At 37.5% G+C, this 17,751-nt stretch overlaps 1 protein-coding gene across 1 annotated transcript in view; it reads right to left on the reverse strand.

The window, feature by feature from the left end:
* LOC118904403 (dynein heavy chain 8, axonemal) overlaps window positions 1-17,751 on the reverse strand; it is a 325,133-nt gene that overhangs the window by 277,721 nt on the left and 29,661 nt on the right. Inside the window, exons 10-16 of the mRNA XM_036870462.1 lie at window positions 14,373-14,570; window positions 12,397-12,473; window positions 10,982-11,081; window positions 9,451-9,570; window positions 7,908-8,043; window positions 4,741-4,928; window positions 17-97 (exon numbers count right to left, since the gene is read on the reverse strand). Of these exons, the coding sequence (XP_036726357.1) occupies window positions 17-97; window positions 4,741-4,928; window positions 7,908-8,043; window positions 9,451-9,570; window positions 10,982-11,081; window positions 12,397-12,473; window positions 14,373-14,570 (900 nt within the window). The remainder of the gene's footprint in view (window positions 1-16; window positions 98-4,740; window positions 4,929-7,907; window positions 8,044-9,450; window positions 9,571-10,981; window positions 11,082-12,396; window positions 12,474-14,372; window positions 14,571-17,751) is intronic.

Genomic DNA, 17,751 nt, shown 5'->3' on the forward strand with positions numbered 1-17,751 from the left:
CTTCAATATTACCAACCTTTTTCACTTTAGGGGTCATCAGATTGACAAATACAGGAGGCACTTCCTGACATAACTCATCATAATACTGCAGAAGACCCTGTTAAAAGTCAAAATGGCATGTTTTACTTTATTTTAAAACAACAGTCATATTTTGATTCATACCCGGAAGGTTTCATTTTACCTGTTTCCTCATAGCCCTGAAAGATGGAGGCTGACTATTTGTACTAATTTGCTGTACTTTTTCCTCACCTGTAAATTACCTGAGCATCCCCTTTAAACAGTAAGTCTTTGGAGATTCCTAGATTTACATTTTTCTTAATTATTATTTGCCTTTCTAGATTTATGCCGTTTTAAATGGTTTGGACAATTATTTTTTCATTATGTCTGTCATTACACATTTTCACCCTATCTGTTGCCTGTCTTCTGACATATTACAGCGTACTTATCACTGATGCCACACTTGTTTTCTTGAATCAGAATAAATGTACACACAAAGCTATTCTATTTTCTTTTAGATATTTTTTACAGATGAACCATGATGATCAATTTTTTACCATTTCGTAACTTATTGCACTGTGATGGGAGATGTGGTTTCAAGTTAATTCTTCCCCAAATTAATAATATTAAACTGTAGCAATGATTACTTAATAGTTTCAAAGTTATTAATTCCTTTCCTCCTTTTCCCTTACTTGTAGTTGAACTTTTATTTACACTTGACACATGGCAAAGGACTTTGACTTTCATAATATTATTCAATATTAAGTAAAATCCTGTAAGATTCAATGCACGTGATATTAACCTTAATTTATAAACAGTACTTTGACATTCAGTCATGTAAAGTTGCAACTAACTAGTACGAAAACCTAGGGCTTTTGACGCTGAAGCCAAGTTTTCACAACGCCACGCTCCCCTGAGGTTTTTTAAAGGAATATTTATTTATTTATTTACTGGCTGCATTGGGTCTTCCTTGCTGCACGTGGGCTTTCTCTAGTTGTGGTGAGCAGGGGCTACTCTTCGTTACGGTGCATAGGCTTCCCGTTGCGGTGGCTTCTCTTGTTGCAGAGCATGGGCTCTAGGTGCGCAGGTTTCAGTAGTTGTGGCTCACGGGCTCTACAGCGCAGGCTCAGTAGTTGTGGCGCATGGGCTTAGCTGATCCGCAGCATGTGGGATCTTCCTGGACCAGGGATCGAACCCGTGTCCCCTGCATTGGCAGGCAGATTCTTAACCACTACGCCACCAGGGAAGCCCAGGTTTTTAAATATATATATATATGTGTGTGTGTATATATATATGTATATAATATTCTGGTAAGAGCTAAAATTATTAAACTCCTAGAACAAAGCATATGCATACATCTTTGTGACCTTGGATTTGGCAATGATTTCTTAGAAATGACACTAAAATCACAAGGGACAAAAGATAAAGTAGATAAATTGGACTTCATCAAAATTTTAAAATGTTTGTGCTTCAAAGGATACTATCAAGAAAATGAAAAGAGGGGATTTCCCTGGTAGTGCAGTGGATAAGACTCTGCACTCCCAATGCAGGGGGCCTGGGTTTGATCCCTGGTCAGAGAACTAGATCCCGCATGTAGGCTGCAACTAAGAGTTCACATGCCACAACTAAGGAGTCTGCGTACCACAACTAAGAAGCTGGCAAGCTGCAACTAAGGAGCCAGTGAGCCACAACTAAAGAGTCCTGGAGCCGCAACTAAGGAGCCCGCCTGCTGCAACTAAGACCCAGTGTAACCAAATAAATAAATAAATATTTTTTTAAAAAACCCTCCATTCTTAATTTGCTTGGCTTATAAAAAAAAAAGAAATGAAAAACCTCACAGAACAGAAGAAAATATCTGCAAATCATATATCTGATAAAGGATTTGAATGTATAATGAATTCTCACAACTCAATAATAAAAAAGACAAATAACTCAATTTTTAAATGGGTAGCGATTCGAATAGACACTCCTCCAAAGATCTACAAATGGTCAATATGCACATGAAACCATCCTCAACATCAACAGCCATGAAGAAATGCAAATCAAAACCACATGGAAATACCACTTCGCATCCAAATGATGTTTAAATGAAAAAGACAGATAGTAACAAGTGTTGGCAAGGATGTGGAGAAAGTGGAACCATCATCCACTGCTGGTGCACATATAAAATAATGCATGAAGCCTTTTTGGAAAACAGAGTGTGTCAGTTATTCCAAAGGTTAAACATGGAGTTACAAAGTTAATGAAACCCAGCAATTTCACTCCTAGTTTATATTCCTAAGAGAATGAAAACATATGTCCACCCAAAAGCCTGTATACAAATGTTCACAGCAGCATAACTCATAATGCAAAAAAGTGGAAACAACCCAGATGTCCGTCAACTGATGAACGGATGCCTAAAATGTGGTGTAACCACACAATGGAATATTATTTAGCCATAAAAAAGAATGAGGTACTGATCCATGGAACAATATGAATGAACTCTGAAAATATTGTGCTAGGTTAAAGAAGCGAATCACAAAACACCACATATTGAATGATTCCATTTGTATGAAATGCCCAGAATAGGCAAATCCATAGAGACAGTAAGTAGATTAGTGGTTGCCAGGGGAAGATGTAGAAAGAGTTGGGGGAACATGGGGAGTGACTGCTAATTGATATGGGGTTTCTTTTGGGAATGACGAAAATGTTCTAAGATTGATGATGATTGTGCAAGTGTGTGAATATACTAACACCATTAAATTGTACACTTAAAATGGATAAATTGTATGGTATGTGAATTATATCTCAATGAGCTTGTTATTTTAAAAAAATGGTTTTGAGAATCTCTATTCTAATACTCTGATCTTTTTTGTCGTTGCTCCATTTTACTCCACAATGTTGAAAATCATTTTCCACTCATGTCATTTTACAGTCATCCTACTTCATTAATTTATATCTTACTAGTATCATTAAACATATTATAAAATATAATGCACTTAATCTATAAAATTATAATATTAAGAATTTTTTAAACTCAGTATTCATCATTGTTGTCATCCAGAAGTCTAAATCTGATTCCTGATAATCCTTTCACTTCCTTCCCTTTTGTTTGCATGTCAGTATTTTAATGCTATCAAGAATCGACAATGAAACAGAATAGAGCCCAGAAATAAACCCATGCATATATGGTCAATTCATTTACAAACAACCAAGAGTATACTAAGAAGTCAAAAATATTCAATGGTGAAAGGACAATCTCTTCAGTAAATGATATTGGGAAAACTGGACAGCCACATGCAAAAGAATGAAACTGGACCACTATCTTATACTGTACACAAAAATAAACTCAAAATGGATTAAAGCCTTAAATTTAAGACCCGAAACCATAAAACTCCTAGAAGTAAACATAGGGGGTAAACTTCTTGACATCAGTCTTGGCCATGATATTTTTTGGATTTAACACCAAAAGCACAAGCAGCAAAAGCAAAAATAAATAAGTGATACTACCTCAAACTCAAAAACTTCCTCATTTTTTTTTGTTTTCGTCAACTAAATGAAAAGACAACCTATGGTAAAATACTTACAAATCATATATGTGATAAGGGGTTAATATCCAAAATACATAAAGAACTAACAAAACTCAATAGCAAACAATCCAGTTAAAACATGGGCAAAGGAACAGAATAGACATTTTTCTGAAGAAGACATAAAAATGGCCAATAGGAACATTAAAAATTGTTCACCTTCACTAATCACCAGGGAAATGCAAATCAAAACCATAGTGAGATACCACCTCACAACTATCAGAATAGCTATTATCAAAAAAAGATAACAAAAAAACAAATGCTGGTGAGGATGTGGAGAGTAAGGAACCCTCAGGCACTGTTGGCGGGAATGTAAATTGGTGCAACCATTATGGAAAACAGTATGGAGGTTCCTCAAAAAACTAAAGTAGAACTACCATATGATCCAGCAATTCCACCTCTGGGATTTTATCCAAAGAATATAAAAATACTAATTTGAAAATATATATGCACTCCAATGTTAATTGCAGCATTATTCACAATAGCCAAAATATGGAAACAACCATCCATCAATGGATGAAGGGATAAAGAGGTGATATACACACAATGGAATATTATTCAACCATGAGAAAGAAGGACATCCTGCCATTTGTGACAACATGGATGGACCTTGAGGGCATTGCGCTAAGTGAAATAAGTCAGACAGAGGAAGACAAACTGTATATTATCACTTATATGTGGAATCTAAAAAATCCAACACAGAGTAGAAAAGTAGTTGTCAGGGGTAGGGGAAATAGGGAGGTATTAGTAAAAAGGTACAAACTTTCAGCTATAAGACAAATAAGGTATGAGAATCTAATGTATAACATGGTGACTAGTTGATAACACCGTTATCGTACAATTGAAATCTGCTAAGAGAGTAGAACTTAAATGTTCTCACCAATATATATATATAGTGATGGATGTGTTAGTTAACTGACTAGATGGAAGGAATCCTTTCACAACATATATGTATATCAAATCATCACGATGTACACTTTAATTATCTTACAGTTTTATTTGTCAATTAACCCTCAATAAAGCTGAAAAAATTAAAAGAATCAACATAATAACAAATTTCTCCCCAATGCTGCGTTAGCACAACTGCAAAGGTATCTTTTTCTTTAAAAAAAAAATACAAAATACAAAAAAAAAAAAAACCTCTTTCAAAATAACTAGAAAATAGAATCCATCTTACCTGCAAGTACAATTTATCTCCTTTCAATTTACTTTCCAATTTTAGCAATCTCTTTGCCTGTTCTGGTACATCCAGCTTCATTTTTATCATGCATTTAGTTTCCCGAACAACTTCCAAAATTTTGGGATCAAAATTAACCAGCAACTTCCCTGTTTCTGGATGTCGCACAAAAAGTGTGGCTTGCAAAGCTACAAATAAACAATTATTGACATAACTTATTCTAGATTTCTGCTTCCAGCCCTGTTTACATGCCTGTCTTCACCATTGAACTACTGACTTCTTAAGAATAGAACAATAGTTTTGGATATCCCAGGTGCTAAGGCACAGTATCTGATACACAGTCAGTGCTCAAAACTTAGATAAACGAATGCAGAGTATTTGCAAACTATAAAATCAGATCCAGAGAGGTAAAAATGGACCAAGAATGGTTAGCCTTTGTGCTATGAACTGCGATACTTTTCTGAGTGGGTCTAAAAGGGCTATAATACAATGTCAGTTTACTTTTATGGATTGTGATTTAACCTCTGGGAGAGAGAACTGGAAGATGTGCCCAACTACAAAATATGACACACTTCATAGATTTCAAACCCTTTTCTACACCTAACTCCAAAGTGGCTTCTTTAAGGAGGTTTATCTGACTTAAATCGATACCTAGGCTCAATATCAGTAAGAAATATTTATTAAACACCATTGAGTTGTGAACTCCTAGAATGTAGAGGAAGATATTTTTTAGTCTACATCTGAGTTACTACATGAACATCATTCATATAAATAGGCACTTTCAGATATGTTTTTTATTGAGAATTGAAATACATAATCCCAAATGGTTCATGCTGAATAGCCTTAGATCATTTGTTATCCTAACATGAATTACTTCTAGAGGCATAATAATAACACACTTATAGACTTATGTGCTAGCTTGAGTTGCATTTTATATTAACAAACACTGCTAACATGAGAATTTGACATGTATCTTCCAAGTCTCACATTACTTCACATACTATGGCTGCATCAAATTTCTAGTAAAACAAAATAGACTGTATATCCCTTTGAAGTTAGTTGACTTTTACTCAACAAATAAAATTAGTCTTGATATGATTCTTAACAACGCTGGTTTCATGAAGATTTCAACTAAAAACTTTACCCAATTCATTTGGAATCTTCTTAAAATTTGGCTAGAAATCATTTATCCTCCCAAGTAAATTCCAAAATAATGTTGGGACATTCCAGTAATGAAATTTGTGTTCCTCAAGGCAGTACGGAGCTTTCTTGACAGGACAAAATGGTCAGCAAGACCACTAATAATAATGACAGCCAAGAAGTCTGCTCCAGGATTGAGTGAACATTCTATGTGAATCATGATTAGAGAAACTTTATACAGCAAATCAAAAGGAGGCCAATACTCGTTCTCCAATTATTATTTCAAGTTTCTATATGGTTAAATATAGTTACATCAATATAACAACAAGAAGCCTTCCAGAGCAATTCATTTCCACTAGCCTGTGTTCACATGAAAGGCATGTTTGAATCCTGGCCCTGCCACTTCCTAGCTCTGTGATCTTGGGCAAGTTACTTAACTTCTCAGTACCTCAGTTTCCTCATCTGTAAAATGAGGATAATAATAATTCCTCAGAGGGTTGCCATGAGAATCAAAGGAGGTTGTATATGTAAAGTGCTTAGACACAGCCTGGCACATGATAAATATTATGTAAATGTTAACTATGACTGTTATGGAAAGGACACAAAGATGAAACAGACACAGAGAGTATTCCTGGAATGTGTAGGGGAGATAAGACAGATCTATAAAGCAACAAATGTCATGATAAAGTGTGGGGGGCCCTCTGGAGGAGGAAGACATTATTATCGGCCAGGAAGAATAAAGAAGGGCTTTATAGATCAGGAGATTGTTGAACTTTTTATGGAATGTGTGCAGATAAGAGGAAAAATCAGCAGGACAAAAACAACTTAGAAAAGTGCATAGTGTTGTAGAAGCAAAACAGTACATGCTCCATATTTCAATTGCTAAAAACGCTCTTTGCTCTCTTCTATAATGTGAATTGTAAACTTCTTTTAATGCTCCTTTGAGACCGTTGCTCCATTAGCAGGTTTTCATTAGGATCCATAGGGACCTACCATGTGCACTACCCAGAAACAGCTCGCCTGATAGAAGTGGTGTATTTAAGGCTTAACTAAGGTGCCAGTTGGGAAAACATCCTGCAGAGTTGAAGCCCTGTCCTCCAGGATGCAGTCATGCAGTGGATCAATGGCCTGTATATAGTGCTGTGTCCCCAACAGCTAAAGTACATGGGTCTGGAACCAAGAGTCAGAACTAGGAGTGGCCCCTCTCACCATCACTCCCAGTGACCCGACCTCTGAATTTGTGCTTCCTATGCCTGCCATTCTGTGTTCTGCTGAAGTGGAGACCCTGGTGTGGGAGGGAGAAACTTTCCTACCAGGGACACAGTCAGGGTTCCACCAAGCTTACGAATAAGAGATTAAGGTAAATATGAGACAAAGCAGGAACCTGAACTGACCAACAACTGAGCCCACACAATAACAACTACATCCCAGGTGATGCCAGCATAGATGGATGATGGCTTAAAACCATCCACCCCCCACACACACTTAACTCTTCCCAACACCTTGGCACCCCTCAGAGGTACTTGAATGCAGCCCTAATACTCTTAATTTAATGGAGATCAGAACTGAAGTTAAATTCAGTTACAGGAAGAGAAAGAAAGGGAGGGAGGGAGGAAGGAAGGAAGGGAGGAAAGGAGGAGGGAGAAAGGAAGGAAGACAAGCAAGCTGCAATTCCTTCTCCTCTGATTAGGACTGTGATTTGAATCTATAGCATGATAAAACTGGATATAAAAACCTTCCCAAATATATGGAGAAATATCAATAAGGAGTCTTGTTATTTACTTTTAAATACTGTTTTTCAGGAGAAAGTCATAATCTTAGTATATCAACTTTAAGCTCATGACAATTTCTGCTTATAAAATCAGAATATTATTAACTGTAAAGAAATAAATAATTGTATCCTCCCCAAATCTAAGTTTAACCATCATACAGTTATATAAAAAGGATGTAAAAATTCTCCAGAACCACAAACTCATTCAAAATCTCCTAACACCCGCTCTGTAGTGTCACTGCAGTCTTACACACACCATACTGTAACTGCGAGATCTCTTTGATCCAGGCTGTATGATAGACCACCTCAAATTCCACCAGAACGTAGGAAATTTTATTATACTGACGAATGACAGCTTTGCCTTCCGCACTTGACAAAATTTCCGAGTTTTTCTGTTTTTTAAGGGAAAAACAAAGATTTATTTTTAAAAGTCTGCTGATTGTTTTCTTATCCAAACCGTAAAGCTATTTACATTTTAAATGACATCAAATAATGATACTACCCATTTAGATTTTACCTCAGACAAAAATCAGAGATGAGGAAGGCCAGACAAGCTAGAGATGGAAGTAGGGAAACCTGATCAGTAGAAAGGGGAAACTGGGAAAGGAAATGAAGGACTTAAAAAGAGAGGTCTCTAGGCCTACAGCCGGTCCCAGGCACTGAAATTCTCCACCTCCAATTCTCTGTTCCCTCCCCACTTTTCTGGGCAAGATACAATGAACTGATTTTCCTTGAACTGTGCATATCAGGGCAAATTCCTAAATTCCAGCACCAAAAAAAAAAAGTAAGTACAGATTCCCTCCCTCCCTCCCTCTCCCTCCCTCCCCACCAAATTAAAAAAAAAAAAAAGTAAATGTATATCAAAGAACAGAAACCAAATTTCTTCATGAAGAAATTGAACATTTTTTTGTTTTGATTCACACATTATCAAAAACAGGACAATCTCTGCTCTGTCACTATAAAGTCAATAAACAATTGAGTCCCCATCCTGGCCTCTTGTCTTAAGGTCACCGTTTTAATTTTTTTTTAATATTGAGAACAATAAAATAAATGATAGCAGCCAAACGGAAACAACAAAAACTTAATATTTGATAATGCTTAAATAATAAAATTATTTGCAGGACTACTGTTTTGTAGCTATTTTGTTCCATGTTCAGGCCTAAGACATAACACCAGGCAAACCAACTCTGCTTTGCTACTCTGTCTTTTTAAAAAACAAAGCAAAAAAAGCAAAACAAACAGAAAACAACAACAACAACAAAAAACAAAGAGAAGACAAACTGGCAATTTCAGAATGCCAACAAGGCTTAAGACTATCCTGGTGTTTTTCAGAAATCTAATAAATAGTCTTAAGGACACAGAGGATGAATGTACTCTATTATACTCTGCTCTTGGTCTCGGTCCAATACACAGGAATATACTCTGAGTGCATCCTAACCTTCACTAATATATATCAGTGACCTATCCGTCCACACATAGAAGTAAGTTTCAGTACTAGGCCTGTGTTCTATTATTTTCAAAACAATTATTTTACAAAAGAGAGTGTCCTGTTTATTAAGCGTCATAAATTTTTAAGATTCGTCCCCTTAGAGATTAACTATAATTAAATGGGATTATCTACCAAGCATGAAAGAATTGGCTTAGTCTCTGTCAAGCATATTTGTAAACTAAATTTCCTTTGCCCAGTAAAAGAATTAGCTCTAGCTACTTTACTGGACACAAATGTTACAGGATAAAATATATTTCTTGTATTAAAAACCACCATGATCCACATACTGTAAATTTAACTATTGGCTTACAAAAAAATAGTTGATGGGCTCACTTATCCGGCGATAGAGCTGCCTCACCCAAAGGATCTTTCCTGCTATAGGAGGCATGTTGCGAGCAAGAGGTGGGTCATCTTTTTGAGAATGATAAAGCTGTAATTAAAGGTCTGGCATTAACGTTTGAAATTCAGTACAATGGAAAAGGCAAAAATATATACAGCTATATTTGTATTGATGTTTTACTATTATTCACATGTTTTATACACAAGACGTAGTCAATAAATACGTAAATGCACTCCAGAGATATCAACCTGAGGCTCAAAAACTATGATGATTACAATATATGACACTTAATTCTCTCTTAACCCTTACTTCCCATTACATGCATACTTTTTTTCTGCCTTTTATCCCCAATTTTAAGGATGTATTCAAAAGCTGGAGCTTGGGGTTGACATATACACACTACTATACATAAAATAGATAACTAATAAGAACCTGCTGTATAGCACAGGGAACTCTACTCAGTACTCTGTAGTGGCCTATATGGGAAGAGAATCAAGAAAAAAAAAGAGTGGATATATGTATATGTATAACTGTTTCACTTTGCTGTACACCTGAAACTAATACAACATTGTAAATCAACTATACCCCAATAAAAAAAAAATTTTTTTAAGTAAAATTTAAAAAAAAATGAGGAAGAAGGTGGTCTTCTCCCCCTCCCAACTTTTCCTTTAATTATAAAACTGTTGCCCACTAAGTTCTCTGTGCGCGGCACCCTCTGGCCCGCCCACCTGTAAGCCTCACAAGCGTCCTATTCTAATAAATCACTTCTTTTCTTTTTTATAAATTTATTTATTTTATTTTTGTATGTGTTGGGTCTTCGTTGCTGCACGCGGGCTTTCTCTAGTGGCGGTGAGTGGGGGCTACTCTTCGTTGTGGTGCGCGGGCTTCTCATTGCAGTGGCTTCTCTTGCTGTGGAGCATGGGCTCTAGGCGCGCGGGCTTCAGTAGTTGTGGCACGTGGGCGCAGTAGTTGTGGCTCACGGGCCCTAGAGCACAGGCTCAGTAGTTGTGGCACACAGGCTTAGTTGCATGCGTGATCCGCGGCATGTGGGATCTCCCCGGACCAGGGCTCGAACCCGTGTCCCCTGCACTGGCAGGCGGATTCTTAACCACCGCGCCACGAGGGACGCTCTAATAAATCACTTCTTATCTTAAAGAAAAATTAAAAAATAAAGCAGGAGCACACAGCTACATTATATCTGTCATAATATTCTCCAGAGCCCATATTTTGATACCCAAAAATATTAACTTAAACGGGCTTTCCCATGCATACATGAATGCTGTCATAAAAAGACAGTTCTTAAGAGCAAAGGGGTGTGATCTGGCTGTCCAGGGACACACACTGTCAGCACCTTCTCCCATAGAGAAAGGAGCAACAAAGATACTCAGCAGTGAGAGGATTTGTCTGATAAGCTTGGCACAAGATAATGATGGCAAATACTTCCAGAATATTTTTTCTTTTTGTACTGAAGTACCATTCTATTTATAAACATGATACTTGCCTTCTTAGTAGCTTCAAGTTCAGCCACATAATACTGAAGAATAAGCTCAATGGTGTGGTTTATTTCTAATTGAAGACAGGGAATGTTCAGTTTTTGGAATCTAAAAGCAATTGAGGGTGAATAATTTAAAAATAAATGAGAAACACACTTAAGAATTGCTGCAATTCTAAAAATCCATTCACTCATTTGACAAATATTCACACCAGGCCTCATGCGTTGCCCTAGGTTACAGTGATGGACAAGACAGGTGTGGTTCCAGCCTTCTTGGAGCCAATGATTACCTTATGGAAAAGGTAGAGATCGGTCCGGAGTGACATAAATAATTATTTAAATTACAAGGGTGCCAGAAATGCATGTAACAGGGGAACCCAGCCAAGTCTGGGAAGTCAAGAAAGACTTCCCTGAAAAAGTGACATCTGAACTGAGATTAAAGAGATGAGCGGGGAGCTGGCTTAGCAAAGATGGAGGGGAGTTCATTGACTGTCCCCCTGCCAATATTACTGCTCACGTCATCCCAAATAGGCATAATGATATAATGATTTTGTCAGCCAAATGTCACTTCCACTAAGAGACTAAGTTATGCATAGGAAGTACTAGAACCATAACTTTCTGATAATAAAATGAGTTGACACCAGCATACCATAGGTAAAAAGAGAGAGACAGAGACAGAGAAATCGCCAAGAAAATGGTACTGCCATCTGTTTGTACAGTACTGTCATCAAAATCATTTTATGTCTGTTTCGACTCTTATGATGGTCTCATGAGGTAAGGTTTCACAGGTATGATCCAGCATTAGAGAGGTGGGAAAGTCAGACCCAAACCCAAAGTCAGACCCAAACCCAGATCCACTGGCTCTCAGGGGAGAATTTCAAAATGGTCCCTAACATGGGGAGTGAGCCCTCCCTGAGCTGGAAGAAAACGGCCTCTGGTCCAGCCCATCCTTCTAATCCAGGCTTTCCTGCCCTTTAGGGAAGCACCGCTGTTAGGACTAGAAGGAAAGGAAGCTGCAGAAGCACTCAGGAGGGAAAACAGAAAGTTCGGGGACCTACTGTTCTTAAATAATTTCACTGTTAGAAATCCTTTCAGTATGCAGAATTAAACATTATTTGTTCCCTTTCCAATAACACTTACGAAATTAACCTTAACATATTACATAGCTGGGGGAAAATGTGAAATCATTTCCTTATTGAAAGACTTTCCACTACAGAAAAATGCAATGAAAAATGAAAATGAAAATGAAAAGTATCATACTATATTTCAATTTTCACCAGTCTATTTAATGGTAATTGGAAGATTACTGTTTATAAGTTTTAAAGTTTACATAGGAGAGATTTCCAAAATTTTATTGAAATTGTTATTTTCAGATATAAAGTTATCCCACCTAGAAACTATACTGCTTAATGCATTATAAATACCTTTGAAGCAGCTGAAGAGCCTGCTGAGAAGACAAAATTTTTCCAAAAGTACTGCTCATAAATGCCTGTATTTGTACCTGAAATGCAATATTAATGTTTGAATGATTTTTTGAGTTAAGGAGAAGATTAGTTTTGTTTAACAACAATGAATGATTCTCCTACAGAATTAAAATACGAGCCTTAAATACATCTACCATCTAAGCATCTAGAACTGCACTGTCTGGTATGGTGGCCACTGGCCACATGTTTCTACTGAGCACTTAAAACGTCACTACTTCTAAGTGAGATGTGCTATAAATGTAAAATACACACAAAACTTCAAAGACAGTATGAAAAAAGAATATAAAATATCTCATAATGGTTTTTATTAGTGACGTGTTAAAATGATAATATTTTGAATATGTTGGGTTGAATAAAGTATATCATTAAAATTAACATCACCTATTTCTTTTTACTTTTATGTACGTGGCTACTAAAAAATTAAAATTATATATGTGGTTTGCATTTGCCGCTCATTATTTATTGGATGTTGACCTAGAGAATTTATGAAAGGAGTGAAAGTCCCTTACAAAGTACATTTTTTTGGGAGATTTAGGATTTTTTAGCATGTCGGTAGAGCAGTGTAATGACACTAGAGACACCCAGGGTGAACAGGTGTCATTTTCTAACACTGCTGCTCTCAGAAACCTCTTTGTCACGCTAAGGAGGAATAAGAAGCCGAAAATGTTCTTCCAAGACTCCCACCATCCCGAGCAGTGAACTCCAAACTCCTGGTACCCAACTGATGGAACTGAAGCACTCCGCAAATTACTTTCACTTATAGATTATATTGGTACTGCCTACAAATACATACTACACGCATTAATCAAACATTGGAAAAGGAAGAAAAGTTAAAACACTGACATATCTTTTTAAATACTAAAAACTTAATATGGCCTCTAAATTTACTGAAAGCTAAACTTGTATCTAAGACCACAGTAAAGGCTTTATAACATATAATCTTATTAATGAATCATAAAAATAATTTAAGCAATATGTTTTTTAAAAAACACAAATTCCCACCGCTATCAAGATATAACTCCCAAAACCAAACACTAAAAGTAAAAAGTAAAATATGTCTTCCTATCAGAGTCTAACTTTCACAAACTGAAAGGAAATCTGTGTCAAAAAGAAAAAGTGTTGTTGCTAGAATTTTAGGATCTTTTTAATTTGTATTGCACAAATTCCATGTAATATAGTTTTTAGAGAGTCTTTAAAAAAAATAAATGAGAAAAAATACATCATTCTCCTCACCTTCTTGGCAAGGATTTAAGACTCAGGAAGTGGACAGGGTATATTCTTGTCCCTCTCTGTGTCTCCAAGACATTCTGCAGCAAAGAGGAGACCATTCCCTGGGGCTACACCTGGGTTAACAGTTTTCAGTAAGAGAGTAACTGAGGTCATATTAACCCAAAAGGTGAGAAAGAAACCTGTTACAGTCTCATCCCTCTGGTGTCCCTTCAGCTACGACAGACAGGAGGAGGGTCTCTTCAGAGTCGTCCTCTAAGCTGCAGAGAGAATGTGGCCATAAAGCGCAGTGCCAAGGGAAGAGTGTTCCATCGTCCTAATCTGCTCTCAAATCTTCTCACACTGAACAAAGAACAAGGCCTACGAATTCTCTCTTACACTGGAAAAGTGACACTAGTCCTTGGCACAACAAAAATCAAATATACTTTTTAATGCACATTAAAAATAAACCCAGCTACAATAAGCCCTTTGGGCTTCTGGTTAGTTACTGATATCTTTTATTGAATAAGCTCATTTTTCATTAAAAAAAAAAGAAAATATTTTGTGGACTGGTTAGAAAATTATTCACGCTGGCAAATATTTTTGATCAATTTGCAAGAGTAATTTGTAATAAATAGTAAATATGTGAATTTCAGTACTATTGATTACATTTCAGCTTTACTAAATCAAAAGTATGTATAATTACTTACCTCTAAAGCCTTGATTTTTGCCGTGAAATCTAAGAAATCCATGTCAAATTCTGTCCTTCTTGGCTCCAAAATATCATACTGCTTTTTCTTAACCCCTTGATATATATTTTTGAATTTTATTGCCATAATGTCTATTCCCTCTATGGGAGAATTGCTCAAGGCTGAATATGTTTGCACAATAGTTATCATTTCTGTAATCTTAAAAAGAAAAGTGTTACTTTAGTTTAAAAGTTAGAAATTAGCACCCTTCCCTAGAATTAACTCTTAATGAATCAATGATTTTTTAAAAACAAGCCAATAAACAGGCTTTAGAATCATTTAAGGTAAAACCAACCAGAGGAGATAAAACAGAAGACAAATCTCTGTTCCAGTCATTACTACTCTTAGACTATTTAAGACCATAAGTAGAGAAAGTTTAGAGCCTTTCTCAGAATCTGATCACCTTGTCTTCCAAGAGGAGGTGGGGTGGTGAGGGACAGTGAGTAAAAGCCCTTGCAGATGTCTAAATAGTTTCAGCTTTTTGTCCTTGAGAATGTTCTGAAAATCGTTTCACTGGATCACTGCATTCAAAAGTGTTACCATTTTTCTGGCCCTCACCATAGTTCTGATATGTAACACTAGCATAATTCCACATTCAGGTAAAGGAAAGGTCCCACAATCCTGAAAGATGACCGTAGTCACTTCTGACCCCTAAAGAACCCTGGAAAATCCTCACAATGAACTTTATTTCAGAAACAGCTTGCTCCATCTCAACGTACCAACACCACCTACTTCACCAAAAAAAAAAGTCTTTCATGTCCACAGGCTACTCAGTTCCTTAATATTCATCAGTGATTCCCCATTTTGATTCCTGCTCTGGAAAACAATGCTCAAAGCTTCCCACTCCTTCGCTTCTCTCCCACAAGTGTTCAGGGTGAGAAGAAAACTAAAGACAGAGTTCTGGGAAACCAAATTCACCAATATTGGGAAACCAATATTCACCAAAATTTACATGGCAGGAACAGGAAGAAGAAACAAGGGATATTATACACACTTAATCCTGGTTCTTTAGGGCAGACTAACACTCAATGCACCATCAAGTCTCCACCTACCAAAAAAGATGCATTTCAGGCACCCTAAGCTGACACACTAGCACTTTCCTCCTCACTTGTTCCTTAAAGATCCCCAACATCTCTGCCCAACTCTGAGGTCTTGGTTCTCCATCCCCAAGCTCAATCCTATCTGTCCTTTGACTTTTGCACTTGGTCATCCTGACATCTGAATCTGAGCTTTCCCTAACAGGCTCTGGCTTAGCCTGCCCTTCTGTCTCTCCTCTTCAACTATTTAAGAGCTCATAGGGGTGGTCCAACAGTGGTCCCTGCTGTGCCCACTCAGCAGGGGAAGCCCACCAAGGCAGTTCAGTAACTATCTCTAGAGGATTATAAAAATTCTGGCCACATTTCAGGGTAACTATTATGCCCCATCTTTAAGAATCTGGACACCAACATCCACCAATTACACCTGGGAGAGATGCCAGTCAGCCAAGGAATTCTTAGCACAGGGGAGTTGGAATAACCTAGTAACCAGGATGCACTTCAAGTAAGGCCCCTAGGGAGTGCTGCGTTGGCTCTGATTGCTGAGCCTTTGTGGCATGAAGTTGTATCCTTAAGACTACAGGCAGGGCTTCTCCAGAGGTAAGGCAGGGGGAGAAGCTAATGTAGCTGGCCATTATTACCCACTCCCTCTAGCATCAGGAATGCTTGGGCTGCTGCTTTACAGATGGATGTTCATTATGCCCAGCATTAGACCTGCCACCAAAGATCTTTACTGCACACGGGCTAATAATAAAGGCCCAGCCTGGAAACTCTACCAAATGTAAAACTGCACCCAAGTTAGCAAGAGCCCTCGTTCCTGGAAAAATTAACAGTAACCAGGACTCACCTCCAGGTTTACCTTCTAATGGTTTCAGAAATGTTAAACATTTCTGTGGAACAGGTCCTGACCAATGGGGCTTATTATTCATTTGACCCATGCCAATATCATTCTAATTGGACATTTGTCCCCAAGAAATCCTCACTGTTCACAAAACAGCCTCACACAACATCTTCTCAGATGCGTCACCAAAAGCACAAGCAACAAAAGAAATACTTGATAAATTGGACTTCATCAAAATGTAAAACTTCCTGCTTCAGGGAATTCCCTGGCGGTCCAGTGGGCAAGACTCCTCCCTCCCAATGCAGGGGGCCCCGGTTCGATCCCTGGTTGGGGAACTAGATCCCACATGTATGCCGCAACTAAGAAGTCCGTATGCTGCAACTAAGAGCCAGCATGCTGCAACGAAGATCCCACGGGCTGCAACTAAGACTCAGTGCAGCCAAAATAAATAAATAAATATTAAAACAAAACAAAACAAAACTTCCTGCTTCAAAGAACACAATCAAGAAAGTGAAAAGATAACCTGTAGAAAGAGAGAAAATATTTGAAAATCATATCTGATAAGGGACTTAAGACCCAGAATGTATAAAGAACTCTTATAAACTGAATTAAGAAAATACAAATAACTAAATTTAAAATGTGCAAGGAATTTAAATAGAAATTTCTCCAAAGAAGAAATACGAATGGACAATAAGCATTTAAAAAGATGCTCAACACCATTAGTCATCAGGGAAATGCAAATCAAAACTACAATGAGATGTCACTTCACACCCACTAGGATGGCTAAATTCAAAAAGACAGGTAATAAGTGTTACAAGGATGCAGGGAAATTGGTACCCTCATACATTGCTTATGAGACTATAAAATGATGCAACTACTTTGAAAAACAGTTTGGCACTTCCTCAATAAAGGTAAACATGGGGGCTTCCCTGGTGGCGCAGTGGTTGAGAATCTGCCTGCTAATGCAGGGGACACGGGTTCGAGCCCTGGTCTGGGAGGATCCCACATGCCGTGGAGCAGCTGGGCCCGTGAGCCACAATTACTGAGCCTGCGCGTCTGGAGCCTGTGCTCCGCAACAGGAGAGGCCACGATGGTGAGAGGCCCGCGCACCGTGATGAAGAGTGGCCTCCACTTGCCACAACTGGAGAAAGCCCTCGCACAGAGACGAAGACCCAACACAGCCATAAATAAATAAAAATTTAAAAAAAAAAAAGGTAAACATGGAGTTATTATCTGACCCAGCAATTCCACTCCTACGCATATACTCAAAAGAAATGACAACATATGTTCACACAAAAACACATACAGATATATTCATAGCAGCATTAGTCGTAATAGCCAAAAGTAGAAAAACCCAAATGTCCACCAACTAATGAATGGATAAGGAAAATATGGTATATCCAAATGATGGAATATTATTCAGCAATAAAAAGGAATACTACAACATAGATGAACCCTGAAAATA

Source organism: Balaenoptera musculus, chromosome 11 (assembly GCF_009873245.2).
Source record: "Balaenoptera musculus isolate JJ_BM4_2016_0621 chromosome 11, mBalMus1.pri.v3, whole genome shotgun sequence".
NCBI lineage: Eukaryota > Metazoa > Chordata > Mammalia > Artiodactyla > Balaenopteridae > Balaenoptera > Balaenoptera musculus.